At 36.5% G+C, this 27,867-nt stretch overlaps 1 protein-coding gene across 1 annotated transcript in view; it reads left to right on the plus strand.

Annotated features, from left to right (window-relative positions):
• Positions 1-27,867, plus strand: part of LRP2 (LDL receptor related protein 2) — a 118,320-nt gene that overhangs the window by 10,853 nt on the left and 79,600 nt on the right. The window contains exons 2-12 of the mRNA XM_005152772.3: positions 8,109-8,216; positions 10,303-10,425; positions 12,758-12,874; positions 17,903-18,013; positions 18,131-18,244; positions 18,431-18,547; positions 19,263-19,406; positions 20,762-20,881; positions 23,122-23,250; positions 24,863-25,032; positions 27,191-27,414. Coding sequence (XP_005152829.2) covers positions 8,109-8,216; positions 10,303-10,425; positions 12,758-12,874; positions 17,903-18,013; positions 18,131-18,244; positions 18,431-18,547; positions 19,263-19,406; positions 20,762-20,881; positions 23,122-23,250; positions 24,863-25,032; positions 27,191-27,414 — 1,477 coding nt within the window. The remainder of the gene's footprint in view (positions 1-8,108; positions 8,217-10,302; positions 10,426-12,757; positions 12,875-17,902; positions 18,014-18,130; positions 18,245-18,430; positions 18,548-19,262; positions 19,407-20,761; positions 20,882-23,121; positions 23,251-24,862; positions 25,033-27,190; positions 27,415-27,867) is intronic.

Consider the following 27,867-nt stretch of genomic DNA (forward strand, 5'->3'; position numbering starts at 1 on the left):
TCACTTCATGTCTATTAGAATTAGCCCTTGTTTAAAAGGCTTGTTTCTTATTCCTGCCTTATTATAGGACTAAGAAGATAGTAAGGGTTTATTTGTTGCTTTCTAAAAAGTGTGTGAGTTGACGAAAGGTTATAAAGGAACTCAATTTTGATTAATTTGCTTTTAGTTTTGTATTGTGGTAAAGATATATAGTTGGATATGTGCTGTTTGTGAGCATGTATGGTAAGTGAACTGTCATGATTTTAGATTGAAGAAGGTTTCTTTTTTTTATGTGTAAGATCAATGTGAATAATTAAAAAATACTCTCTATATTATTGTTTTCTTGGAGCTTTTTTTGTTTTTTTTTTTTTTTTTTACTTTTTCCAGAATGACGGGTTTTGAAGTGATAATGTAGAAGCTATAGTTATTTTGTTCTGAAAACAGAGTTTTAAGAAAGAAAACATTTGAGAGTTTTTTTTTCTAAGAGGTCCATATGTGGTTTATTAGAAAATTAGGGTCATTCTCTTCATTGTTACTTCAGGCTTATACTTGAAGAAAATAAAATCAAATAGGTTTGTTAAAAAATAATTTAGAAACTGTTTCTGTTTTTATCAGGCTGTTTGCATTTGTTGCTTTTTCAATAAATAAACCTAAAGTAAGGTAGAGAGGATGAGGATTATGAATATCTTTAATGTTGCTAGGAGGCATTTACAGTGTCATTCCTTTGAACTTGGTGTCTGCAGGAGACTTGAACCCTTTTTTCTTTGCAGGAAAGCTTTTCTGCTTAGTTTCAGTAGATTAAAATCCTGAGTTTGTTTAATTCTTGGATTTATGCTGAGGCATTAGTGGAAATGAATCTATAGTCCTTTTATAATTGTATTAACTGAGAACAAATAGTTTGAACATACTAAAAATCAGTGTATTGTATGTTAAAAACCATTTTGCATGTGAGTATTATTAAAACCAGATTTGATGCTTTAGTTTTAACAATGGTTTTGGTTGACAAGTGTCTGCATATGCAGGAACATGCACTCACAAATCACAGAATATAATACATATTTTGCTGTCTCTGGACTTCCTTAATTACTTGGCAAGTGGTTTTGAAAGAGAAACAATAAAAATCTGCTGTTGCTGCAGTGAAACATGGTATTTCTAAGTCTATTTTGAAAGGCAAAATTTTCACTTTTGTTCTTGAATTTCAAGGGCTTCTTATTAAAAATCAATGAGTAATTTAAAATGTAATATTGGGTTGTAGTCAGACAGGCAAGATCCATTTATTACTGATTCTGATACCCATCATTCCACTGAACTCAGAATGTGGTTTACTCAGTTTCCTCTTCTGTGAGTATGGAATATCTAGCTCATTAATCTGAGAAATAGACTCTGCATATATGGGTAGACTTACAGAAAGAAGCAAAGATTAAACTTAAGTTTACCTTCTGTTTTCATTCCTCTCACCTTCCTGATATCAGTTTTATTTATAATCCAATAATATAGGGAGTTCTACATGTGAGTGGATTTTTAGGGAGAAGGTGTAGAAGTATCATTTTTCTGCTGTTTGGGTGAGTAAAAGCTATTTTATTATCAATAGGTTTCTGCTATTTTTTGAGGAAGTTGTGCAAGTGGGACTTGGGAGCCAAATCTCTTAGTCCACTTTGTGTCAGCAGAGAAGTAGATCTGTTGCTGCAAGTTCAGTCCTTTATCACTTCCATATACCCCCACAGTGAAATTATCTAAAATAATCTGTCTCATCTGTGTACCAGAAAGTTTTCTAAAATGCTTGTATCTTAGCTTGGAAGGCTAGGGGATGCATAAGAAACAATCAAATTAAGTAAGTGAGGTACTTCTGCACACACATCTCATGATGTTTTTGGCATTCAGATGAATCATTGAATTTAAAACCAGAGTAGACAATTTTTGTGAAGACTAGTGCATTGGTTACTGTTAAATACACGAGAGTGAAAGGTGGAGTCTCTGGCTAGGAACTCTTCTAACACCAATTGATAAAGGCTTCCTGTGGAGGTCCCTCCATGGGAAGGACCAAGGTGCATGTGCCTTGTTTCTTGTGCTGTCTAATAATTATACCTGCAAAAGTGAGTTTGCCTCTCACGTACTGTGACTTGCTGGAGTGCTCCTGGAGAAACAGTAGCAGTCCAGATTTTGTGTTGCAAAAAACCAGGGCCATTTAGCCTTTGCTTGTGGACACTGAGCCACCCAGGTGAGTTCAAGCACCTCTCATCATTTATGCTGTAAACGGTCTAGGATATGACCCTTTTTTGTTAAGCGTTTATGCAGTGCAAGGCACAAAGAGTCCTTGATCAACTACTGAGTCTATAGAAGCTGCTTTACTAATAATCTCGTTATAATATCTAATTGGATGTTAATTCAGTAAAAGAAATCCTGTACTTCCTATTCACATTGTAACTATCTCTTGCTCTTCTGCTTCAGATTGTCCCTCGACTAGTCTCCTGTCTACCTGCCAGTTTGTATACAGAGATCTTTTAGTCATATGAAGTGGGTGCAGACTCACATTTGTATTGTCTTTTTGTTGATATTGTCAGATTTCTCTAATACAATCTGGTTTAGAGACATGTAGGTACAAAAGATGTTCTGTGTTGCAAGGTCTTGGAAGCTGAATATAAACCTTGTGCAGCTTTTCGTAATACCTTTAAATGCTTATGTGGTCAGTGTCTTTCTCATCTGAACAGTTTGTGTCAAATATTAAGGAGTTTGCACAGTGTAGAAATACTGAAAGTTAAATATTGATATATGGAATCTAGCATAATTATATCAGACTATTTTTCTTTACATATACCTATTGTAATTGCTAGCAGAATGCTACTTTTCAACATCACAGCACATTTTACAATAATAAGCAAAGGTTTTTCCTGAAGTATGGCTTTTACTTCTTTCCTCATTAGTGTGGGGGAACAGAGATGGAATTTCCAGAGTTTCAGCTTCCCCTCCCTGAGCATTCCAAAACCTCAAGCTGTTTGACATGCAATTAAGCTAGGCAAAAATCTGACAGCAAAGTGTATGGAAGGTGATTCTCCAGGATTCTTCTACCTGTAGTGCCACTGGAGTGGGCTGTTCTGTTTGGAGGTGAATGGGGAAAAAAAAGAGTACCCTGTCAGAAGGCAGAAAGGAAGAAAAGAGAGTTTATTGCTTGTTTTTCTTTTTGTAAAATGTATGTGGAAGATGCTTGTAATGTACAGTTTGTTTGCACTTATTTGTTGAAAAGCTGCAGGTGTTTTAAAGGTGGACCTGTTCAGTTGGAAAAATATTACCTTGAAGAATGTTACTCTTTTAAAGACAAAAAAAAAAATCTGTTGAGGGAGAAGACTCCTGAAGTCTCAAGTGAGTGTAAGTTTAATTTCCGAGTGGACAGTTTAAAAGTGGTACAATATACCCTGGGCTTAACGTGTTCTTTACTTTAAGTCTTTCGTTCGGGCTTAACTGGTAAAGAGGTGTTAGCAGTTGTCAAAGGTATTGTGGGCATGAGGAAGAAAGAAGAAATAAGGGGTTTTGGTCTGTTCTTTATATTCAGAATGTCATGGTGCCTTTAATCTGTGGATCAGAAATGTAATTCAAAAGATTCGTAGTCAAAGTTAGAAAAGTATGAGAGACTTCAAGGCTGAATGCACAGGTAGAAAATTCATTAAAAGAGTTGGAAAAGACTAGAACTGTTCAAAGAACTGAAAAGAGCTTGGAGTAATGCAGAGTGGCAGAGAGTAAGGCAGTATAGGTTTCCATTATAAAGTGAAGGTAACCTTCTGATTTTAACACAAGAGGATTTTATTTAAGCTTTAGGTCTCAATCTCAATATTTCTACACAAACATATTGGGGCAAATGAAGCACAGGAGAGTTTGAGAGGCTGTAATAGGCTGCCTTCCTATTGAAGACTGTAACCCTATGGGTACAACCATTGTGCTGTGAAATGCCAGTAGCTATTAACCTCTCTCTCTTCTGCTGGAGTTCCATATGACCTAATGTGACATTGAGTAACATTCATTAGTGGTGTGAAGGTTGACTACTATCCTCTAATGGCAATGGGATTTGTTGTTAGAAAGGGTTTAGCTTCATTCCTATTCAGGCAACACTTGCTGGGCAAAACTTGTCTTGAAGAATCTGAGCTAATTGTATTGAATAGTGCTTGTATCACATTATTTCCATTGGTAAGAGATACATTTATTTTTAATAAATTAAAAGCCACTGAAATGATTCTATGATTCAAATGTGTTTTTTTGATTAGTATTTTGTTCAATCTTTGGTCTGACAAAATCACTATTATGTTGATTTATTCCAGTGGAAAATGACTATGTGGTATAATCTTTGTGCAAGTAGCTTACCCAGAGCCAGTAATATTAGCCGCCTTTTTTTTTTTTTTCAGAGCAAATTGTGCATCTAAAACATCCACTCAGGAATCTTTTAGAAGAGAATCCCAGACACAGAGGACCACATGAAGTCTAGTGACAAAGTTAGCATAAAGCTCAGACATAGGAAGAAGTTTAGAAGCAGTGCTTTGTGCTGTACTTTTCCAGTGATGCTTCTGGTCTTTGGTTTGCATTTTTCAGAACTAAACTGGTTTATATTGGAGATGATACCATTGATTTGTTTTTACCGTGGTGTTTTCCTGAATGCTAGGTAGTTAAAACAGATCTTATCTTTCAAAATTATTTTTGTTCATACCCAGGGATTCTTCTTTATAAATATTCTGGTGTGGTTCTTAAGGACTGCCATGCATTTTTCAGTCTGTATTTTAGTAATGCTTTAATCACAGTCAAAAGACAAAACCTAAATTATACTTCAAGTAGAGCAATATCAAAAATTTGATAATTTCTGAATTTTGAACTTTTAAAAATCACCTAGATTATTTTATATTAGGAAATTTTAAGCATGACAGTGAAGACTAATTATTTTACTGCTTGTTTTTAAACTCCGTGGTTATTTTGTCCAGGAATCCTGCTAACAGGATTCTGATTGCCTGAAAGAGGTGTCTGGTTTTATCAACATCTGTCAGAGTAAACCAGAATTTCTATGGAAATTAGCTCATTAGTATTAATTCTGGCTGCCTTGACATAAAAAAAAATTAATTCTTATTGAAAGCAAAACCTTCCATAAAATTATTAATGACTAATCCTTCAGTCAATTGAGACTTTAGATAATGGTAATAAACAAGTGGATACCCCTTGTTTTCTGATGCCTTCTTGCTGAAACCCAGGTGCTGAAGGCTCACATTGCATAGCATATATCAATGGAAATAGTCCTTTTGGTCTCTCTGTGGATCATTACTAATCAGTGTGAGTAATGCCTGCAACATTTTTACTTAATACTGTTTAAAATTTATAACTAAATTCATAGTAACTAAATAACAGTTCTTCAAGGTAGGTTTCCAGTACTTGGTTTTAGCAGAATACATACACTTAAGTTTGAGAAAATGGTCTCTATAGTTGTCTGTAGTAACAAACCTGGTTATTGCTGACATGATTATTTTTCTTTCATTCTGGATATTTCTCTTGGGTATTCATAGCAGTAATCTTGTAGTAATGTGTTTTCCCCCTGATTGCTTTCTCCTTTAACAAACTTAAAATTGGGTTTGTTCCCAGTTGAAATGCAAGCTTTTTTGAACCTTTGTTAGAAGTGCCCTCTACTTTTAATTCTTTCATATTACTTACTTTCAAGGGTTGTCTTTTGAGTGAATTGGCATCATCTGCTATGTAATTTTCTTTGTTCTAAAGATAATATAAAACAGTGGTAAGTGAAGTATCAGGGTTTTTTTTCTTATAGGTGTTTCAGAGCTCTTTGCCTTCAGTTATAAGTAAGCATGGAAGATAATATTTGAAAAGCCTAATGACGTAATTAAATGAATTACAATAGGTCTGCTGAAGAACTGTATAAATGGACATTGATACAGTGCTTACTGTACGTAGGTGTGAGCAACTTAAACTATAATTCTGCAAAGTATTACAAAGTGTAGGAGAACTGCATGGTTTGCAGGTTTTCTGTTAACATTCAGTTACCATTTCTCATGCTGTACAAAAGCTGTGTTTATAATGCTTTCTAAAAAGTTTATCAGTGTTATCTCCTCATTTTTATCACTATAAGGGTATGTTTAACTATAGCAACTTAATACAAGATAGGCAAAATAAATTAACAGTTGCATATAGTGCCTGACTTTTTTTTACCTAGTTACTCTTTAGAAATAGTATACAAATTACTCATATTGCTTGCTTATGAGCGTATTTCATTAGAAATTCTTCTAATCATGTGGATGCAGTTTTAATTCGGAATTATAACTTCTTTTTAAGTAGATAGCTATGAATATTCCAGTGGTTTTGAATATCAATAATATACTAAATATAAAAGCAGATTTAATATTTGCTTTACATAGTAATTCCAATTGATAAACAGTGGTTTGTGTGTTGTGTTTGTTAGAGCTGTAGCTACTAATCTCATATGGAAATGTTGCTTTGTAGGGCAAAATTCAGCAAGAGGGCCTGGGATTCCAGAGTGAACTTGTACATTCCTTCAGGGCATTTTTGCAAGGGAGGTTGTTGTGTTTTAAAGGTAGTTGATAAGAGACCTGCACCACCAACCCCAGACCTGCACCACCAACCACCATCATGCATTAGTCTATAGAAGGTATTTGGGTGAACATACTCCTGTACCACTCCGTACCACCATTTATCCAAGTAAAATTTTTGACCATTTGCAGGATACATTATAAATCAGGATGTCACTACCAGACAATCAGATTTGAACATTCCTTGCATAAAGTAGCTTGCCTATATCCCTTAGGAATACATCACTTAACTGTGTTTATGTGACAGTGTTGATATGCCTGGTTTTACATGAAAGTTAGGGTAGCATGTTATTTATGTCATCATGAATTCAAAAAGTAGGTGGTTGTGCTTTATGAATACTAAGGTTATCTTCTCTGGACAAATCACTCAGAATAATTGAAAGATGTAGTTTTATCATATGGCTATTAATTAAATCAGGAAACAGGACCTTTTTTTCATTCAGATTTGTGCTTTGCTACTACCTCAGTTTTTTTTGTTGTTTTGTTTTTTTTTTTCAGTTTTCTCTGAGGTGCTGACAACAGATTAACATGAAACAGAGCTCTGCTGAGCCTAATTATGTTATAGCTCATTGTTTTGGGGACCTATAAAACTGTTCACTCTCTTTTTATGAGGCTATAGTCAACGAAAGGCCATAAACAGTGCATTTTCTCTTTCCTATGGGACTGGAGATTTCATTAGTCGACTCTAATAAAGGTCTGATCCAGCTGCATTTACACCTGGAAATGAATGCTTCTTTATCAGGTCTTAATCCTTAGTAGGTTAAGCAGGAGGGAATGACAGCAGGATAGCTTTTGATCAGCTATAAATGTCTGAGAGCTCAATTTCTTTTAAAATTATTTTCTATTCAAATGTTGACTGAAGACATGCTTTCCTCTACTTCAGAGGAAAGACTTCAAATATTGGGGCATTATTAAAATCCAAAACAAGCTGAGGTCTCCCTATACTTTCAGGCGGTCACTGCTGAAACAAGATTTCCACTTCAGCTAAGGGGATTATTATTATTTTTTTAAATCCTTAAGGACTCTGGGGAGGACTAATGTTCAGCATGTTTAGCCCTTAGAAGTAATGAGGAAAATGATGCCCTCCCTTTAGTTAAGTCTATACTGCATGTGAATTTAAAATTGATACATTTTTGCTAAATAAGTTTCTGTAGTAAAGGTCCTAGTCTGAGACTTGTTTAGATTTTTTTCCCTGTGCTTTTTTTCTTTATATTTGTTTGTGGTTTTATATATTGTTTGTGGTTTTTTTTGTATAATACACAAATATTGAAATTATGGGAATTTTCTAGGAATTTGACTGGAAACCCTGGAAGGTTGAGAGCTAGTTCTTTTTTGTTTGTTTTTGGTTGACTGGGTGCTTAGAGATAATTTATACGTATATGTATATGTATACGCACTTACTTATATTTTTGTATTATCATGATATTTTCTGTCATTTTCATGTTGTAAAGTGATTATAGATAGCAGCTGTTTGACAGGAATGCACTACAGTCTGTTTTTATGTGCGGGTACTGCTAACCTGCTTGGTTTTCTGCTTTACCACAGGATGTGAGCAGGGACAGTTTCGATGTGGAAATGGACGCTGTATTCCTGCAGATTGGAGGTGCGATGGGGCTAGAGACTGCTCAGATGATACAGATGAAGCTGGTTGTCGTAAGTGAAACAACTATAGAGCAAATTTTTTGTAATATAAAAAATATTGAGATCCTGGTGTGCCCAACTGTACTTGTGGTACAGGATGAATATTGGAAGGGGAGAAAACCCTGGTTGTCTTGAGAAGACTGCAGAATCTGCAGTTATATTTCTTGAGTCTGTTGGCTTAGGTAGTCTGAAAATCAAATAGTGCTCCACTTCTAACATGACTGAGTCTTCTCTTAAAAATCTGAATTTCTTTTGATGACTGTTTTCTAAGTAGATGTAGAAATCTATTGTATTATATCATTGTTGAGCTATAGATTTTTGATCTTTCAGGCCCTAGACAATAACCTGTACCTACTGCACCTTAGGTAGAGCCTTGGTTAATTGTCCAGAGTTGGTCATGCTATCCTCAGTGCCAGCAATTCAGGGACAACAGTTGTGTACAGATGGGCTGTTATATCAGTGCAGAAAGATTCTCTCAAGCTGAATGTTAAAAGGTTGTGAAAATGAAGAAATGCCCTCCACAGTCTGTTTTCAGGAACTTACATGCATTTCACCTTCTTGGTTCTAGTGTTTTTTAAAGTTTCATGGGCTGGTGCAGTTATGAGCCCACTTATAGGCTAGGTCAGTTTTTGCCCCTCAGCTGATAACTGAGAAAGACTGATTTATGTTGGATCTTTTCACGCTGTATTGTTCTGTTGCTGCTTGACCCATATAATAATTGGAGGTCATTCACACAGCTTGGCAGTCTGGTTTGTTGCTTAGCACTTTAGTTAACTCCAAAACCCATTGCAGTTCTGGATGAAGAATGCCTTAAACTGGAAAAACAAACTTGTGGTGTCTTATATCCTGTTGTTTCAATTAGTTCTGAACTGCAACTGGAAAGAAGTGGTTGGCTTTGAACAAGGAGTGGGTAAAATTCATGCTGACTTTGTGAAAGATAAAAAAATAATAAGAGCCAACACTTACTACAGTCATTTTAGTTCTAAACATGAAGTTGAGTTGTTCTTGTTTTCATACATGTGATAGACTAGGAAGATGAAAATTATATTTTTTCAGTTAACTGCTTTTAAAAACAACATGTGATAGGTAGTGGAACATGTGAGTGTCTAGGAAAATAGTTTTAAAATGTTTGAAACTGGCCTAAGGATTAAAATGATATTGCAGTGTTATTCTTTGGTTCTTCCAACAGGAATCAAAGGAAATATGCATGAGGTGCATTGTCTGTAGCACGTGATCAGTTTTATCCCTCTAATTACTTTACATCTAATGTAATTTTGTACTTCTAAATCTACAGAGCGATTTACATTTCTCCCTTGGTGCTTTGTTTGCATTGGTAGCTTTGCTTGCATATCATCCCATGAGCACAAGTGTTTCTAGTTGACTTTGCAATAATGCAATAACATAATCCTTAGAAAAAAAGATGGTGAAGACCAGAGTCCTGTCTACTGGACTGTGTTGTACTAGTGATTCTTCCCAGGAATATTAACTAGGGATAGAGTCAGCAATAACACAGTTTCAAACATTATGTTTCTCTCTAATAGCTCCTTGTTGTTTGGCTATTTGAAAAGTACAGAGTGGAGCTGGGCCAACAACATTCAGGTTGTTCTGACGTGGTCCTCACTTTCATCTCATGAATTCATGGAGAAGAGTCATGAGCTAGTTTTGAAAGACCTTTCCACCAGGGATAGAGCATCTGAGGTAGATTGAGAGCAATTGAACAGACCCCTGTGAAACTAGGGAAGCTAGTGTGACTCCATGTATAACAGGCTGTTCCATAAGAGGACAATTCAGAGCCTTAAGCTTTTCCTGTAACCTGCCTTCAAGAGGAGCTTGTGTTTCCATGGGAGAGCACAAAACTGAAGATTTGTATGCAGGGGTTCGCTAATCTAAATTTTGCTTTTGAGCATCCTTCTGGTGGCCCACTTTGCCTTCCTTGCTCTGTCCATTTTCTTTGGTTTGTCAAATGCCTCCTTAGTGGAAATTACAGCCAATTGACACTTGAACCTTAAGTCTTCTTTTGCCTTATTTAATCGTTTTCTTTGAAAGTGCTTTCCCAGATGTCTGTGAAATGATAGATTTTTTTCATTGCTTACACTAGCACAACCTACCTGTGAGGGAAATCAGTTTCAATGTCTCACTGATGGTGAATGTATCCCACACTCATGGGTTTGCGATGATGAGGAAGACTGTGAAGATGGCTCAGATGAGCATCAGCAATGTCGTAAGTATTTCAGTTCTAATGTTATATCAGCTTTGTGAAATAAGGTAGTTCACATACCAGCATATTGAGGACATATAGAAACAAGCCTGATTTAGGTACAGCTTTTGCTAGAAGAGTCTCTTTAGTTTCTAGAAATAAAATAATCTGAAATAGATAAAATACAGAAGATGTGTGCAAAAAGACATCTCTAGGTCTTGAAATCTGAAAATTACCAATGTTTCAATTAATTAAAAAAAGAAAAGAATGAGAAAAATATACAGCTATATTAGTTTTATAGTTGATATGAGATTTAGTAGTTCCAAAAAATCAGAAATCAGTATGTATTTAAAAAAGGGGGAAATATCAGTCAGTTGAAGTAAACATTGATGAAGATTCTTGTACGATCTTAAGTGATGCTATTTATTGGTATTATTATTAAAAATAAACAGAGTTGTTCTACCTCATATTCAGATAGGAAGAATATAAAAAGTCCTGGTATGGGGTGAGAGTCGAGTCTTTCGTTATGATTTGGACAGCTTAAATTTAGGAAGTAATTTGTATTAGTATTTCAATTTATTATGCTATACAGTATATTATTCACAAGTGAACTTATGTTTTAAACTAGTGTTTAATATTATTTATATGTTGTAGAACAAAGAAATTTAGCAGCCTAACTGCCATAGCCCTAGGCTCTTTCTTTTTTCAGTATTGATAGCAAGATAAATACTGATAATAATAAAATATGTTACTCTGATTTTTGAGTTTTGTAACTAAGCAGTTTAAGGACTGCATACAGTTAAGTACGTGATGGACAGTGGACTGAGGTGATTATCACACCAAATTACATTTTCTGTGTTCTTGCATAAGATAGGAAGAACAAGTGTAGTGTTCTAAGGAACTTTTTTCCTGCTGCTTCTAGTATTAGGAGTTACTTTAAGTGATGAGGATAAGATTAATTTATGTTCCTTTTGATTCTATGTATAATTTTTTGATAACTTTTTTAAACTGAACAGCTCTGGAGCTACACCCTAACCCCCTTGATTCTGAGGAGGTTCACAGGTATGAGTTTTGGAAGGATTTTGCTCACAGACTTGGTTTTCGCTTTTATCTCTTAATACGTGTTCCCACTGAATGGAAAAAATGGAACTAAAGTTAACTGCTTTTTGTTCCCTTCTTCCTCTGAGAAGGTGCAGTGCAACTGCTGGTTATGTTTTAACTAAGATAACTGTAAATACAAAATGCAAAATGAGCAACAGCTCTGAGTTGATTTTTGAACTGGGTCACTGTAACATAATTTTCCATATACTGGTTAATCTTGAGTGTTAGTAACTATAGAATGGCACTGCTGCTGTTTTGGAGCCATTTCCTGGTATTTGTCCTTATTCTTCTGAAGGGACTTCATCTTTTTGCTTGGGAACCCTGGAAGAGTTTTTTGTTCCTGAAACATTAAACATTTTTCCTGAGGAGAATGGCTGACAGTTCTGGGAGTCACACATGCAGAATTAAAACATATTTGTTTTACATTACTGTCTTACTCATGTTTTAACTCATGACACCAGTATCCCAGTAGTTGATCTTGCTTTGGAAACACTGTTGACAGAAGGAGGAATAGAGAGCCCCTGTAAACCAGCAGACTTGATGCCAATGTATAGACTGGGATGGTGATGAGATACAGCATGAGTTTGAAAGAAACAAATGTGCGGGTGGCAGAAGGGAGGAAAAGTTAACAGTAATTTTGCCCTTCAGCTGTATCTTTTGAGATTCAGTTAATTTCCCTAGAACAGAGAACTGAATTTAGCTGTAGTAAAATCAATGTGGAATTGCACAGTTTTATGTGGTTGCTTTTTATTGACACAGCTGTCATGAGAAGAGATAAAATTATTCTTCATCCTCTAGTAGTTAGGAATGTCAAATAAACCTGACAGTTCTTTACATCTAGTTCTGATGTGTTTACATCATGGCATTCTAGTTGACCAAATAATGGAGTTACTGGGTGATTTTGATGTAGAAAGTAGAATAATAGAGAAAACTTTAAACCAGTGAGAATTAGTAACTTAATCTTTTAGCCAGAACAATTATAGTGAGGTAATTTTTAACCTAGAGGTCAACCCCTTCAGTGGAGAAAAGCAGTGACCTTGCAGGCTACAGAAGGCCTTATAGAACTATGTTATCTGCCATGTGTTTGTCAAGTGCTCTTTAATCTCCTTGAGTACACAGAAGTACAGGGGAAGAAAGTCTTGTGCTAACATTTGTGAGAAGGATGGAGTAGTTAAAGAGGAAGAAGGGATAATATTGTTCTGCATTAAAAATCTTGGTTGATGGGAAAGATTGATTGAGTGCCTGTTTCTTGCAGCGGGAAGGACATGCTCAAGTCAGCAGTTCACATGTTCAAATGGACAGTGTATCCCGAGTGCATACTGGTGCGATCGAGTGAAGGACTGCACTGATGGAACAGATGAAAGAGTCTGCCGTGAGTCTTAACTCTTAGCACTAGATCTAGTTTCGTCTCATCTCTCTGTGGCATTTTATTAAATTTGTAAGATTAAAGAGCTTGTTGATGGACAGGATGACCACAATATGCTGCTTGTTATGAGAGTTTCATTTCAGATTCTTTTGTGTATTAGAACTGATGTTCTGATACAGATCCATTATTGGCAAACTCAAATGCAAACTGCTGCCATAGGACCAGGGCTTCTTGTCTGTCATCATCTGAAGGATAATGAATATTGTATTGGAAAAAACCAGCCATGTTAAAATGGCTTAAAGTCTAGGGAGTCTCAGACCTAACTTTGCCCATTTTTTTTCATATCCTTTTTGCATGCTTCTTATGAAATCAGTGATAAGTATAACTTGTATAGAAAAGCAGAATTTGAGCCCAAATCACCTCTTTGAGTGACTTTGACCCTTTCAAAAACATTTGGATTCTAGACTGCAATTTCTTGTGGAGATGAAGCAACACTGGATGGCATTGTATTCAGACAAGCTGTTTATATTGTGCCAACAAAATGAAGATGGACAAATAGGTTTTCTTCAGCCTGATTTCCACAGAGTTTAGGCTGCCCGACTGACTGGTGACAGCCTCCCTAGATCCTGGCCTAGGTTGAATACTGATGGAAAGGACAGCTGGCTACAGAATAGAGGCCAGATTTTTCAGAGATGTTTTTGCCTTATACAACAGTATGTAACAGCATGCCTGTTCATTGTTAGTATTAAGGGAAAGCTTTACATGTCACGAGTGACACATAGCATATGAGCTGGTATTCCAGCTGTTGGAACTTAGTGTGCCTTTGGGAAAAAGACAACTGTAAACTTCACTCAGAACCAGACTTGGGGTGGACAGTGGGGGAAGAAGTTAGGATGCCAAGTGTCATGGGTAAAGAAACAAGCAAGAAAACGTTAATGGCTGTGCTAAGAGAAAAAAGGGCATATGCACATGCTCTGTAAAAGAAAACCAGCATATTACATGGTCAGCCAGCTGCTAGTGTATTTTATCCCTGACTTACAAGTGGCTAAAATGTACAGTCTGTAGAGTGAAAGGTGATTTAGAACTATTTGGTAATGGTACTCTGGAATAGAAGGTTGCTTAGACAGCCAGCTTGGAACTTTTCCATGAGATAGACCTGCAGCCAGTTCTAAGGTCACCAAAACAAATGGATAAAAGCCAGGATCCAAAGTATCCCATACCATTGCTGGAAGAGTATCTTCTGTAGCTTGGCTTTTTTTTCTCTTACAGTTTGGAGAAAGGAAAGAGATTGGTAACTTAATTTAGGAAATCCATGACACATAGAAAAACCCTGGAGAAAAGATACTTGTTAAAAAAATACATTATTCATGAATTAAAAAAAGAGGAACTGCTCAGAACCTCTGAGAGCACTCTGTCAGTAGTTACTGAAGGCAGTGTAGAACAGCTGGATAAAATGGTGTGGTCATCATAATGCAGTGAACCTGTGCACAGTGGAAGTTGAGTCCTGAAGACAATACTCACAATTCTTTTATTCAGCCTAGAAGCTGCTGTGATATTTGAACATGGAAGTGCTCATTTTATTTCATGTTTTAACATTCTCAACTAAGTAAATGAAAAAGGCAGTTTGGAAAGGGGCCTCTAGATATCTTAACAGTAGTGCTTTACTGCTGTGTGGGTAACCCAGTCAGTGCTTCATCAGCTAGTAGGCCCCATGACTGTTGTGAAGGCAGCATATTTAGCCCCAGGGGGAGGGACTGCCTCATATCATTCAACAACCTCTACTCTGGTTTATTAGAATATGTGTTGACAGTCCTTCTAAGACAGAAGAATGACTGTGACTTTGAATATTGAAAGGAGGAGTGTTTGACTAGTTTAAAGAAATGTGATGATGCTGAAGACGAGAGAATTGAGGAGAATTTAATGACAAGACCCTTCCAGACAGGCTGGTTAATTTTAGTTCCTCTCTGTCTTTGCAAGGTGTAGAGCTTTAAAACAGAAGTCATAAGATACAATTAATAATTTGGGGATATTATGTTTAACTCTACAGTAGGGCTTAATGTAAGTCTTAAAATATACTGGTTTGAAGCAGATTCAAATACTTGCTTTTAATATTAATTTTTCCACTATTTCATCCATTTCCTTTTCCATGCTATCTGATACAAACAAATACAAGAGGAATATAAGTATTTTGGTCTTTTCCTTTGTCATTAATTTCCCATTATTTAATTTACACTGAAAGGTTTCAAAAATAGAAATGAAACATCCATGAATAATTAAAGAAAAAAGCTATTTAGAATGGATTCTGTTATTTCACAAAGCAAAACAAAATACAAATAAGCATGTCCGTTTACTTATGCCTTGTGCTCACTGATCTGTCTGGAAGCAGATTTAGATTGTAAAGAAGATAAAGTTTTGTTATTGAATAAGTTACATTATTTAAGAAATAGTCAAATGCACAATGTCACTGATACGAAGTAACTCAGCAATTACACACGTAAAAAAAATAGAACAAAGGAATTCAAAGTCTTAGTCCATTTTACTGCTAATGGGATTAGCAGCAAGGGAAAACTACCCATGCAGAGGCTAAGATAAACATCAGAACAATGTTTCAGCTGCAGGTCACATAATTAGTTCATTGAAGCTGCTTTAATTTCATAAAATTATGGTTTTTAAAGTTTTCTTTGGATATATATATACACATACATATAATTTCCCCCCACCTTTTTTAGTAATCAGCAGCTAGCAAATACCTTCATTTTAAAACTTTAGAAATGAAGAATGAAACACAGATTATTTGGGGTAGCAAGTACATTTTGGGAGTAAGCAGCCAATACTGGTCCCATTTTTCTGTGCTACATACTTTGGTTCTTTCAGTTAAGGATAGAATTCTCTCTCATGCCTCAGCGTTGTAGCTGAAAACTGAAAATCCCAGCCATTTTGGCTTGCTATGACTGACAGGGTAACCTTCCTTGTACATTGCTGGCAGCTAAGCACTGCACTGAGGCCATCAGAGATAAAGGGAAAATATTTTAAAGATGTGTTGTTTGAGGCTGATGGGCTGAGTGCAGACCCAGAAACTCTGTATTTTTATTCTAATTTTTGTGTTGAGTTGTTACCATTAGTAACTGCCTAACCAGTTAATTCCTGCCTCCTGTGTGCTACACTAAATAGCCATTGTGGTCAGGAAGTGAGCAGCCAGGTCTGGGATGAATCTGTGGAGATCAGTGTGAAAGTGACCAAAGATTAAGAACTGGAGAGATCACAAGGGATATAGTCCAAGAAGGAAGAAAATTACATGTAACAGCTGCAGGACTGAAGCAAGTTGCAACTGTTTCCTCCTACTGGTTTTGTATGGATTTATTTTCAACGTGCAGAACTTAAGTGTTAGAGAGCAAAATAATGTAGGCCTAACAATTCCTGTGACATAACTTTTAAGCATCTTCCACATGTGTACATTGAAACATGCCATTTAAATGTGTTTCCAGCTGTTACCCCAAAATAGTTTGGGTTACTATGAGCAAGGTGCCTTATATGTCATTTGTGCTGGTTTTTACCAGTTATTCATATTTTGCAACTGAAGTGCTGGCATGCCACAGGGAAGACAGTTTGTGGAATAGTATTTCAACGAAGAAGAGATGCCTACGAAGAAGGGGAGAGAAAGAAGAGCTCCCTCTCTTTCTTATCACCAGAATGAGTGGACCTGGATTTCCCCTTGTTTGCACAAAACTCGTATTATCTTCTAGGAACTGTGATCACTAGGAAGAGATCTCTTCAGTTTCCTGTAATTATCTAAACACTCTTGGGAGGAAAAGATAAAGGAAACAATGTTCATGTTGGAGGCTCTTCACAATTGAAAGCAAGATGAAAGAAGTGTGTTCATATTTTTCTGTCCCTTCTCTTTTCTCTCCTAATCCCATGTTCAGTCTTATACTATCTCCTTTCTTTCCTCTTACACAGCTGTATTCTTACATGCAAACTACTTGCCTTGTCCTTTTAATTCAGAATCTTATCCTTACTTTTCAGCTTTTTCCAATCCGTCACTGTTCCGTTAAAAACAAAACATTTCCAAGTCCCCGAAAGAGATCCTTTCTCTTGGTTTTTACATAGTTCTAGGACACTCACAGAGCATTAGTGTTTTTTCCACGTGCCCCCTAGAACAAAGACAGTATGATCAGCTTCTCTGATCTATCAGCTCTTGCATAGCTGTATGGTTTTATACCCAAATGCATTGCTCTGGGATCAGGTGTGTAGAGAGAAATTTAACACATGCACATGCTTAATTTGTTGGATAGTTCCATTGAACTCACTGATTGCTTTATGCATAAGTGTTTACAGGATTGTTTCTAAGTTGTTTAAAATAATCCCTTGTGTTGGTCTGTAAATCATTTACAGCAGTAGAACAGCCAGAAACTGAAAAATCTCTCATTCTGCAGGATCTTTTGTTTTAGGAAGGGGAAAACTTGTAACAAAAACCAAAGATGCTGAAGTTGATCATAGCCTTGGAAGTTTAACATCCTTGGCTTAATTAGAACAAAACCGTAAAACTGAAGTTTCTGAGTTTGAAAATACATAGCATCCTAAGAGGACATAGAACTGTAAATTTCAGGGACTTCTTTACTACCTAAGCACTTTTAAGATCAATAAAGTATAAAACTGAGGAACAAGTAAGTAAAATAAACATTCACTACTTGCTCTCCAGTGTTGCATTGTTTTCTATCATATTGTAAACTGGGCTGCAGATCTTTTCAGGGTGTCAGAGGGCATCTATTTTTCCCCTTTTTTCTTGTAAGGCTTTGTAGCCTCTATGAAAAGCATATACATAACATAATAACCTAATAATAACATAATATCTGTTGGAGGAGACAGTTTGTCAATAGTAATCAGTAAATAGATTTTGTCAGTAGTAGTATGGGAAGTTGTGTTCCTTTTTTGTTTTCCTATAGATCAAGATATTTTGTTGACACTGCATATGTATGACTCATTATAAGCTGTAGTCTAACATTCTTGCTAATACTGAAGGATTTCTTATTGCAGACTATCCAAGATGTGAACAGTTGTCGTGTGCAAATGGAGCATGTTTCAATGCAAGCCAGCGATGTGATGGCAGAGTTGATTGCAGAGATTCTTCTGATGAAGCTAACTGCAGTAAGTTCCATATGCAAAGGGATCCCAAATAGATATGCATTATAGACCCTCTGCTAGAATTCAAGATTGATGTTTTCTGACAGATTTTTTGTGTGTCTGTGCGAAAATCTCTTTCAGCGCATGGATGCAGCAGTACACAGTTTCAGTGTGCTAATGGAGAATGTATTCCACGAGCCTTTATTTGTGACCATGATGACGACTGCGGAGATAGGAGTGATGAAAACTCTTGCAGTATGATTTTTGGTTTTTTACTCTCTTTAACTGTTTTACTAAGAACTGTTTCAAGCAGATGGCAGGAAGTAGGCTGCTTAGCTATGCAGCCATCAAAAGATACTCACTGTTCTATGACATAATATTGCTATTTCTAACCTTTTAGTCACTTAGAGTAATTTGATTTTCTCATGTTCCTTTCCATAGCTTATGCAACTTGCAGAGGCAACTTCTTCACCTGCCCAAGTGGCCGTTGCATTCATCAGAGCTGGATATGTGATGGAGATGATGATTGTGAAGATAATGAAGATGAAAGAGGATGTGGTATGTAATAATGCTAACTTCTAATGATGACATTTTCAGAGGAAGATCTCACTAAGTACTTCTATGAGGTTTTGATCAATCAAGTTGTTCTGAATCCATTTTAATTCTGGGAAAAACCTTAAAATTCCATATTTACCATTTTCTGGGTTTTGTTCTGGGTTTTTATTGTATGTATGAGAGTTATTGAGTTGTTGTGATAGTAAGTATGCTGCAAAATAAGTTAGCATATAGCAACATCTATTTTTCTTTTGCATTTTCTCTTACATCTTTTGTGGTTTTTTTTGTTCCTGTGGAGATTTTTATGTCATCTGTTAAGAGATGTGAAGTTCCTGGTTGAAAATGAAAATAACTCAGTTCCTGCCAAGATTTGTCATGCAAGAAACAGAAATTTTAATGAATGAAAACATGGGCTTTTTTTTTCTTTCATTGGCCTTTTCTACAATGAGCATTATTCTCTTTATCCAGACAGCCTGTGTGTGTTTTGAAACCACAAAGATATAGGTCCATTTCTGGTGCACCAGTTTGCATTGTACTTAGAATGTAAAAGAAAGCATAACAAGAAAGTATAGATGCTGTTTCTTTTATAGTCTTTCCCAGCTCTGTGCAAGAACCAGAAGCTGAATAATGAAGGATAGAAATGCTTTGGAAGCTGTTTGGGAAGAAATTCCAAGTATTATTTGAAACATATTTTTCAGTTATTCTTTTTTTTCCATAGAAAGTGGTCACCATGAATGCTACCCAGGAGAGTGGGCCTGCCCTGGGTCAGGACAGTGCATTCCAATTGGGAAAGTGTGTGATGGTGTCGCAGACTGTCCTGCAGGAGAAGATGAAACTAACATCACCGCAGGAAGGCACTGCAGTATGTATTAGAATCAAAAGCATACACAGAATAGCAGAAACATCAGCATTGACATCTTTTTACACTCACGTTTTCTTCCCTAAACGATGCTGAAATTTTGGAATCTCACTATTTTTGTTGATACTCTTTTGACTGGATGGTCTGAAAGAGGCATGTATGCTGTGAACAGACCATTCCTTTTGTAAATCTGTATATGAAATTTCACAAATAATGATTTTTATCTCACTCCCCATATCCTAAAATGTGTTCAAGAAGGGAGGAAAAGGTGTGCTATATAGAAAATTTTTGTTTAAGTATCTGTGGTTTTCACTTTTTAAAAGTAAAGAGAAATGTTGTATACTGGTCAGAACACAGGACTGAATTCTATCCCGAGCCTTGGCTAAGTAATTTTTGCATTTCACCTGGGATATCTCGTTCTCCATTTAGTTGTATGCTTGGTTTTCTCTGTTGGTGGCAATGAGCATGCCTGTTCCTGTTATTTTCACCCTTATGAACATTGATTCCTTCTGAGAATCAGGACCATGGTATTTTACATTTTTAATGTCCAGGAAGAGGAAAATTCCTATTAATAAAATCCTACCTTTTGGAATAGAAGGGCAGAAAAAAAATAGGAAATTACATTTCACTGTAAAAAGTACCTCTTGTTTGCTGAGTTGTTTAGTAGTAACATCAGATATCAGCTGCAAAGGAAAGCATTTAACAGAAGAAACTGAGGAAAAGGAAGGAGGTGCAAGTCAGCAAGCGCTTGACCATCATAATTTTATCACCTATCACTGAACTTCATATTGAGTAGTAGTAAAAGGAAAGGGAGAAGTGGTGAAAAAAAAGAGGGAAAAAAAGAATAAAGATAACCCAAACAATATACTCTAGTATGTTGGAGTTATAATATACTCTTCATAATATAATATAGTAGAGTTTTTTTCTACACTGAAGAGTAAATGTTGAGGTTATACGCCATTAGATAGAGCTTGAGGATGTGTTGTTCACAAGTAGGTTTGGTGGAACCAGGGAAAGGTATGGTGCACTGCAGGTGGCTTCCTCTTGTGCAGCTTTTTTACGTGGCGCTTACCAGTGATGGTTCATATAAGACTGATGCTTGTCCTTCAGCTCTGTTCTGAAAACCTGTTATACATAATAGTTTATGTTCTGTCTTCCATTTCCTTTGCTGCCTGTATGTATTTGTGATTTCATGGAATTTGAAACATACTTTTTTGTGCAGGTATGTTTTAAGAAGCTGTTCCTGAAATTATAGATCCTGCATAGAAAAGACAGTAGCTTTGTAAATGTTAGCCAAAAAGCTGTTCTACTGGTAATATGTGTAATTGTATTTCTGAACTTTTTTATTTCCTTTCCAGACATATCACACTGTGCTGCTCTGAGTTGCCAGTATCGCTGTCATTCTTCTCCATCAGGAGGGATGTGTTATTGCCCTGCAGGATATACAATAAGTAACAATGACAGTCGTACTTGTATTGGTAAGTGAAGTACAGTGATACCTACTAGATACCTAGTACCTTCTCACATTTCATTGGGAAAGGTTGGATTCCAGGAAGTAAGTTCCAAATGGGTGTATGGCAAAAAAGAGTCAGCAAAAGAATAAAAATCTAGGAAGTACAGGGACAGCATGGTAACACAGAAACAAGCTAGAGAGATATCCTAAAGATGTCTTCTTGTGAGACCATTAAAGACATAATCAGAGCATAATTATGTTTAAAAATATTTACTCTTGGATAGCTGTTTTATTATCAATTTTTTTACAGGTCTTTTAGTGGTTACATGGGAGGAGTTTATTTCTGCTCCAGGGATGTGTGGTGTTGTATGCCTGTAAAAGCTGTTATAGATATTGAAGTGTTTGATGTGTTCTGAAACTGGCTGTATATAAAAACAGTAGAATGTTGTACTTTAAAAATGAAAAGGGTGTTTTGTATTTGCACTATGGAATGGCTGTATCACCTATAGGATTTCAATATATGAATTATTTACATGAGAATGAAGAATACTTGCAAGAATGTAAAGGGAACAGGTATATTGGTGTTGCATTTCTATTCTGTAGCTGCTATAACTTGTTAGAACAAACTCATGGTAGTACAAATAATTTATCTTGGTAACTGGAAATAGAGTAACTTCAGAATCATAAAAATTAGTCCTGCCTAATAAAAGAAACTGGATAAATATCTGTTACGGGTTTTCAACCCAAGCTATGGTGTTTCTGCTAGTAAAAGTATTCCAGGGTGATCAGCCTCTAATGAGTCTTTTTGGAATACTGTGTGACTTAGGACTGTATTTGGGAAATACATAAAGGACACTTGCACGCCTGGTGCATTCTCAGTGAGTCTTCTATTGTTCTTTCACTGCCTTGTAGACCTAGCTATCTCATTCTGGCTTGTAAGTCTGAGTGAATGTGTTTTGGTTTGCCAAGATCTAGGCATATATCTTTAGTGGGAGCAAAACTTGTCATGGAGGAGTGGCTCCCAGTCAGTAGTGTATAATTCCAGATCTTAGTTTGAATCAATGCTCTTGGTTTAAGGCCGGAAGAATAAAACTATAGTATTATCAGAATGTATTACTTTTTGAAACCAGAATGTTTGTATTACTTTTTGAAACCAGAATGTTTTCAATTTGTCTTCTTTTGTTTCTGACTCACTATACAGTGAAGGTTTTTAGCACACATGGAAGCTAGAAAACCTCTGAGAAGGTTTTTTCAGTACAAAAATGTGCTACCTAGGAAATATTTCAATTTCACTTATGTGTTAATAAATGTTTGACAACAGAATTTCCGGTAGGAAGAATATTTGAGATCTCATTTTCAACTTTATTGGCTTAACAGTAGAATCACCAATTTCTAGCAGTGTAATGTTCTGATTCTACTCAGATTTTCATGTGAAAGTGGTCAAACTTGTGATGTCAAAACCATGTATTAGTGGTATCAGAAATCTCCTGGGTTTTAAATAGCTGCAGATAGGCTGAAAAACCAGAAAGTGTTCAGATCTGATGGTTTGGGGCCTTTTTTTTTTTTTAAGAGAAAATCAGAACTTTAAAAATCTCTGTTTGTAAAAGATGACTAGTTACATATTTCACAACTTTGAAATTAAAGATTCTGGAGCAACCCTGAAAATTCCTTGTAGGGCATATCTGTGAGAACTTGCTGGGTTGTCTTAGCTACCTAGATGGTATTTTGCATGCCGGAGTGAACCTCTTTGTACTTTTTGATGGCTGGTTCTGGGGCGCAGCCAGCTTTTAATTGGAAGTCGGACACCTGTTAGCATGGTACCAAGTCTGAGCTAATAAACACTGCCTTTTAGCAGAACAGATTGAGTACTTCACTAACATAGAGGTAGGGCTTTCCTTTAGAGTGGGCTTAAATCTAGGTGAGTGTTTGTGTGCATCAATGTTCAGATCTGGTGCTGGAAGAGTACTGCATAGACATATTCTTTTTTGTGGAAAGTAGACTATGACACTCCTTCCAGTGATTTTTCCTCTTCTCCTGACAGGTGTGGGGTTTTGGCTGGTGGAAAGATGGGGATGGGGTGTGGGTTGTTTTCTTGGCAGCAAACATCAATTGTTTTGTTATTCAGAAAAAGAAAACGGAAACATTTGTGGAAAAAACATATGAAACCTCTTTTCCCATGCCACAGTATTGCAAACAGATATAAAACAGGCAGACATCACTTTTATACAAAGCTTTGTTTCTAAATATGCATTACTCACTTCACAGATTTTGATGACTGCAAAATGTGGGGTGTTTGTGACCAGCTGTGCGAAGATCGTGTGGGACATCACCAGTGCCACTGTGTGGAAGGTTATTTCCTAGAGCATCATCGATATTGTCGGGCTAACACTTCAGGTTAGTGTGCAGCAGCACAAGTCTCTTACAGTTGTTGGAATAATAGAGCCAGATAAAATGGGGCAGTTTGCATGCCTGTGCTGTACAACTGTGATTTTAACTTGACTCTGGCCTTAAGGACTTCAGGTTAGGCCAGCATTCAAAACATCAGCAAAGATCAAGAGACTGTGCATCTGCTGGCACATATAGGCTGATGGAGCTCACTGCCTCATCAGGGCTGCTTCTCCTCAAACAGTGAATTTCTTCTGGGCTCCAGTGCTTTCTCATAATTCCTGACTTCCACAGATTTGGGAGGTCATTGCCAGAGCCTTCCTTAATAGATGAAATCATGCTCCTGTGGATGGCAGTTTCCTTACTTGCTGTCTGTGGAACTTGGTGAGAACAAGAAATCAGGAAGCCTCACTTTTTCTAGAAGGATTGTGACATGATGGCTTTGCTGAATGGTGAGCTCAGACACTTGTCTGTGAGCTTCTAGTGTCCCAGAGTCTGAACTCTGTTGGAATGCTTGCCTCACACAGAATGTGGTTCCTTGTCAACTGTAGGCAACTGCTCCCAGTTTTTCACCTCCTGCTCTGTTCTGGAAGCAGGCCATAGGAAGCCCTTCTCTGTGGAGACATGGCCTAATGCACTTCTGTGTGAGGCAGGTGTTACTGCCCGTAGGAGCTCAGTGGGAATTGGAGTTCCTGCTTGGCATAGCTGATCAGCAGTCTTTCTTCTTAGAAAAGCATGAGCTGCCTAGTTCCCTTCCCCTTCCTTCTTTCTTCAGAAAGAAGGAAGCCATGCCTGAAGAGCAGTCATCATCTTGCAGTTTTCTAAGTTTGTTTTCAAGAAATTGGGATTTTTTTTAGCTAATGAAATATTCCTGACTGTATTAAGGGAAAGATTGCCCTGTTTCCAGAAAAAGTCTGTATCTTTCACAAGAAGCTTTCTATTCAAATTAGTGTGACTTTTCAGCCAGTGAGTTGTTTGTAAAGTATTGATTTTCTATCTTATTAATGGAGTAATTTCATGCCTGCTCTAACTCGGTTTCCCTGAAGTATATTCTTCTCAGACTTACACCAAGTCTTTCAACAGGCATCTGCTTTGAACATGAAATTTCTGTCACGAGACCTTCTGGAATCTCTTTTCTGTTGTAAGATACAGCAAAGATTTTCTGATGAGAGAATTAAGGAGGTGGCTAGGATAGAGCAGTACATGGAAAGCTAAGAAACATGGTCTGCCTGCTAGAATCAAGGAATATCTGAATCTCGTGGGGCAGGAAAATCTTAAAGTTTGTACTTCGATTAAAGGAGCTGAAGCAAAGGAATAGAAAAGTAGTAATAGTCTTGTAGAGTTTAGATGCATGGGAGTTTTGTAAAAGTTTTACCTGGTAGGGCTTTAAATACTTGAAATACTTTTAAGTACTCCTGCCTGCTTTGCTCCAAGTCTAGAAACCAAAGGCATATCAAAACAAGTTAGTACTCATATAGAAACATTTATACAGACTGTAGTCTAAGCATGTATTAAAACCTTTGTGTCCAGTGTGTAGGAACCAGCGTGTGTATATTTCAATGTCCCTTTTCAAAATAGCTTGCTTGCAGAGTAGTCATACATTTGTTACCCCTGCTTTCAGCTGGTGTTGCATCAATTATTTTTTCCAATGGCCGTGATTTACTGATTGGAGATCTTCATGGCAGAAGTTTTCGTACTTTGGTGCAGTCACAGAATCGTGGGGTTGCAGTTGGAGTGGACTTTCACTTTTACCTGCACAGAATCTTTTGGACTGATACAGTACAAGATAAGGTAGGTAGACATTTCAAGAAGAATATAGTGTTCTGTATGTGGAAGTAGAAAACTGCAAGAGGCAGAATGTGTTGATAGGCCTTCATTTTTGAGAGCAGAAAATGGCCGTATTTTTGTTTTCTAAAAAAAAGCTCCTTGAAAAGTTTTATGTTAATGACTGCATTTTTCAAGCTATACTATTACATGTGACATATTAAACAAAGAATCCTATTATATGGGAATGTCTTGAGCAACTCTGAATTTTGCTCGAGATGGAGTCCAAAAAACTAATTAAAAGAAATAGTAGACATTCTTTCAGAAGTGAACAATTTTTTCTTGGTAATTTTTTGAAACATGATCATTTAAAATGTAAAAGCTGTGTTCCTTCCAAGTTGATAAAGATCAGATGTCTTCATATACTTCAAATGGCACTATAATTAGCTGGGATAACAAATATTGACAGTATTTTGCGTAATGAGCCAATATTCTGTTACCTTTATTTTTTTTATTTTTTTTTAAAAGTAGATATTTTAGCTTCAAGATACTGTAAACCAGAGTAATTTTAAAAAGCAGTCTGGAGATCCTTGTGAAAGTTGGACTTTACCTTGTTCTTTTTCTGTGTGCATAACTTAGCATTTAACCTCTACTGGTTTTGTTTCACTAAAACTCCACAATCTTCACCATTATGTTGATTGTCGTGCAGAGTGGAGGAGAGTCCATGGCCTGCCTTCTGACACCACTGCTGGATCAATTTGGTGTCACTGTCCTTATTCTGAACCTACAAATAAACTGTAGTTTCTACTACAGTGCCATGTTGCTTCTGTTGGGAAGCATACTGCGTGGTTATCAAGTAGGATGGGATCTGTGTGAGCAATTTTTGACTTGTTCACTCTTCTTATTTTCACTGCTGTGGGTTCCCATTACTGCAATTGCATTGACAATGGTTGAAGCAAGTCAGGGTCAAATCTTAACTTTGATGAGACCAAAGATTTATGCTATGTAAAATGTATAAACAGATGATAATAAGGTTTTTTTCATTGCAAACCCCAGATGTCCAGAACTACCTTTTTATCTGTCCCAATACAGTTAAATCCTAATTAATTAATTAATCTAATTAAGTCCCAGCTCTAATACCCAGATTAAAACAGTGACATTAAGAATGTTCTTACGTAGTGAATATTTCCACCTGATATTTTAAAATTAAAATAGAATTAGAGGATATGTTTTGGTTGTCCCTTTTGTTTTTAAGATTAAGATAAAGACTAAACTAGAAAATTGTAGGTTGTGTTCTGTGTCATCTTTATCTCATTTAGTGTACTGTCTGACAACTTAATGCCCATAAGGTCTTCCATGAGCAAGGTTTCCAAAGAACAGAATAGACAGAAGATTTGCTTGATTACTGTTACTTGGACATGAAGAATATTTAAAATGATACAACTATTTCATCTGTTAATTTTCTTGCTTATATTTCCTAGTGGTAATCTGTATTTTAATTTAAATACATTCTAAACCTCATGCTGTTGTTCCAAAAGGGATGATTCCTAGCTTTTCATATTACCCATTGTTATAATCACAACTGTACATATGAAATTACTGTGCTAATGCTGTTTGCTTCAGGTACCTCTTAGCTTGCCTGTAAGATAACAAAACTATTTCTTCCTAAGCATGATGCTGTTTAAAATTAGCCTTAAAGAAGACCAGAGACAATACTGAGCTTTCTCCTTTCTGTCAGGATGGAGAGGATCCCTTTCTTCACTCAGCAATTTCCCCTTAGTGTGGTTGGTGCAGTAAGAGCTCCCCCTCTTGTTCTAGTCACTAATGAGAGCTTTGCTAAAGCTGTTCGTTTGTTTTCAATTAATGATAATTGCTAGATTTCAGAAAAGCAGATATGCTTTCCTTGTCTGTTTTGGTGCATGTTTTTGCACAAGGCTGTTTTAGTATGTTACCTTGTCCATTTTGCAGAAACAGTAGTTGAAGGCAAAATCCCTGTGGTTTTTGCATTGTTTTCTGAAGTTTTGTAAAAAAACCCTAAGCTAAGTAGTAGCTTAGTGGGCAACTTGGTTCTGTCTAGTGGCCAGTTGTGGATCTGTGCTCAGTGTGGTAACAGAGGACAAGTGCCATGTGTGTTGTGACTAACAAAACATCATGTGGGCCCTGACAATATTTGTATTGTTTTCAGGTTTTTTCTATTAATATTGATGGCTCTGATTTCCAAGAAGTTTTAAATGTTTCAGTTGACACACCTGAAAATCTAGCAGTGGATTGGGTTACCAATAAACTATATGTGGTCGAGACCAGTGTGAACAGAATAGATATGGTTAACTTGGATGGAACAAACCGTGTGACACTTATTGCTGAAAATCTTGGAAATCCTAGAGGAATAGCACTGGATCCATCAGTTGGGTAAGTGATACATGTCAGGTAATGGTCAGAGCTGTCAGAAATTTCTTTATTCCCATGCAAAAGGAGAAAACTAAGAGATACCTGGGGTTCTAAAATTTATTTTAGATATGTTTTAACTGTTTGCATTCTGTTGTAATCTATTTTACACCTTAAATTGTTATAGGAGGGCTGACACTGCTTTTGTCTGTGGAATTTGTTTTATGGCTGGAGTTGTATGTACATGAGTAGCTCTGAAAACAGAGGAACAGTGGAACTGGCCTGCAGAAGAGTTGAAGTTGTACTGAAAGATATCTGTTGTGATACTACTATTTGAAATAAAAGTGTTGGAGTGTAGCCAGGGAAGCTAGTACCTCCCAGCCCAACAGGCTTTAAAAATGTATGTGAGCCACAAAAAATTGGATCCTCAGAGAATGGGAAGAGGATTTCATGCAACCTGTAGTGGTGGATGCTGCT

Source organism: Melopsittacus undulatus, chromosome 8 (assembly GCF_012275295.1).
Source record: "Melopsittacus undulatus isolate bMelUnd1 chromosome 8, bMelUnd1.mat.Z, whole genome shotgun sequence".
NCBI classification, from domain to species: domain Eukaryota; kingdom Metazoa; phylum Chordata; class Aves; order Psittaciformes; family Psittaculidae; genus Melopsittacus; species Melopsittacus undulatus.